General features: G+C 46.7%; 1 protein-coding gene across 1 annotated transcript in view; it reads right to left on the bottom strand.

Annotated features, from left to right (window-relative positions):
• The window catches only part of Ism1 (isthmin 1), a 79,203-nt gene that overhangs the window by 9,422 nt on the left and 68,452 nt on the right, over positions 1-1,329 (bottom strand). Inside the window, exon 4 of the mRNA XM_004634307.2 lies at positions 599-742. Coding sequence (XP_004634364.1) covers positions 599-742 — 144 coding nt within the window. The remainder of the gene's footprint in view (positions 1-598; positions 743-1,329) is intronic.

Genomic DNA, 1,329 nt, shown 5'->3' with positions numbered 1-1,329 from the left:
AACAGCTCATAGGCTGGACTTGGCCCACTGGATATGGTTTGACAACCAGCATTAGACCTGGCCACACTTACTGTTCACTCCTCCTATGCCCTCACCAAGTTTGCAATTAATTTAATTTTTAAAGCACTGACAATGCAGTCTAAAGTTGTAATTAAATGCTAAGTAGTCTCAGTTTGCTCCCTGTGGAGCCCTAGGCAGTGCCCAGGTATTACTGACAGGGCTAACTGTGTGGTTTTTCTGTAGCTAGCTATTGACCCTCTCATCCTGGCTTCCTTGTTAAACCATAAATGTCTGTCTTCATGTGCCTGTTCGAGTCATAACAAATCCCACATCAAAGGCACCAACTAACCAGAGTCTCTTCTTTAAATTAACCAAGTACAATGTAGCTCTGTCGCCTAGGTCACTGCCACTTCACCAGTACATAGGAGTCAGAACATCTGTCTTTTTCCCCATTAAGTTCATTGTCTGTTGTCTCACTTTGGTCAGAAGTCATATGAGGAAAATCTCCATCTTTTAAAAAGATAATTTCCTGCATGGTTTTAAAATAAATCTAAAAGCTTTTTGTTGTACTTGCATCCACGCCCCAGCGCTAACTCACCTGGGCAGTTTGGACGGTCACAGGTCCTAGATTCTGTTGCAGTGCATGCATAGCCACAGGACCGGGTTCGTTTCTGGTTACCATTCCCACAGGTGACGCTGCAGACAGACCAGAGACTCCAGTCACCCTCTCCATCTGTGGAATCTGGAAAGGAGCCAGGGAGATGGTCATCCACCTCATTCAAAAAGTCTCCACATTTCCCCCGCCAAACAGGCTGCCACTGTCTACTTCTAGTGTTCTCATGCTGGAGAGGAGCACATGCCAACCAGGCTGAAGGGCTTGCAGTTCTAGGACTCCCTGTAAGGCTCAGCTTTGTGAATAGTGGAGTGTGAGGCACCTGGTGATCAGTATGTGGGTAGGGCCTGAGCCCTGCAGTGTACCTAGGAAATGTTATTGAGAATACACACGTTCTTGGAGGCATGGTTCACAGGACAATAAGCTGGGAAATGTCTGCAAATGGCCATCATAACTTGCATCTATTCATTGAGAAGGAGCAGGAGAGGGAGAGAAAGGGAGGGACACAGAGGGAGGGAGACAGACAGAGATCAAGAGAGAGAGAGAGAGAAAGAGAGAGACAGACAGAGACAGAGACAGAGAGAAGTGGGGAGAGAGAGTGAGAGCTACAGAGAGACAGAAAGAGACAGAGATAGACAGAGAGAGGGAAAAGGAGAGAGAGAGAGAGAGAGAGAGAGAGAGAGAGAGAGAGAGAGAGAGAGAGAATGAACCTATTT

This window comes from Octodon degus, unplaced genomic scaffold (genome assembly GCF_000260255.1).
Source record: "Octodon degus isolate 3935 unplaced genomic scaffold, OctDeg1.0 scaffold00060, whole genome shotgun sequence".
Taxonomy (NCBI): domain Eukaryota; kingdom Metazoa; phylum Chordata; class Mammalia; order Rodentia; family Octodontidae; genus Octodon; species Octodon degus.
The sequence above is the reverse complement of the archived record's forward strand: the minus strand, read 5'-3'. Positions and strand labels throughout refer to the sequence as shown.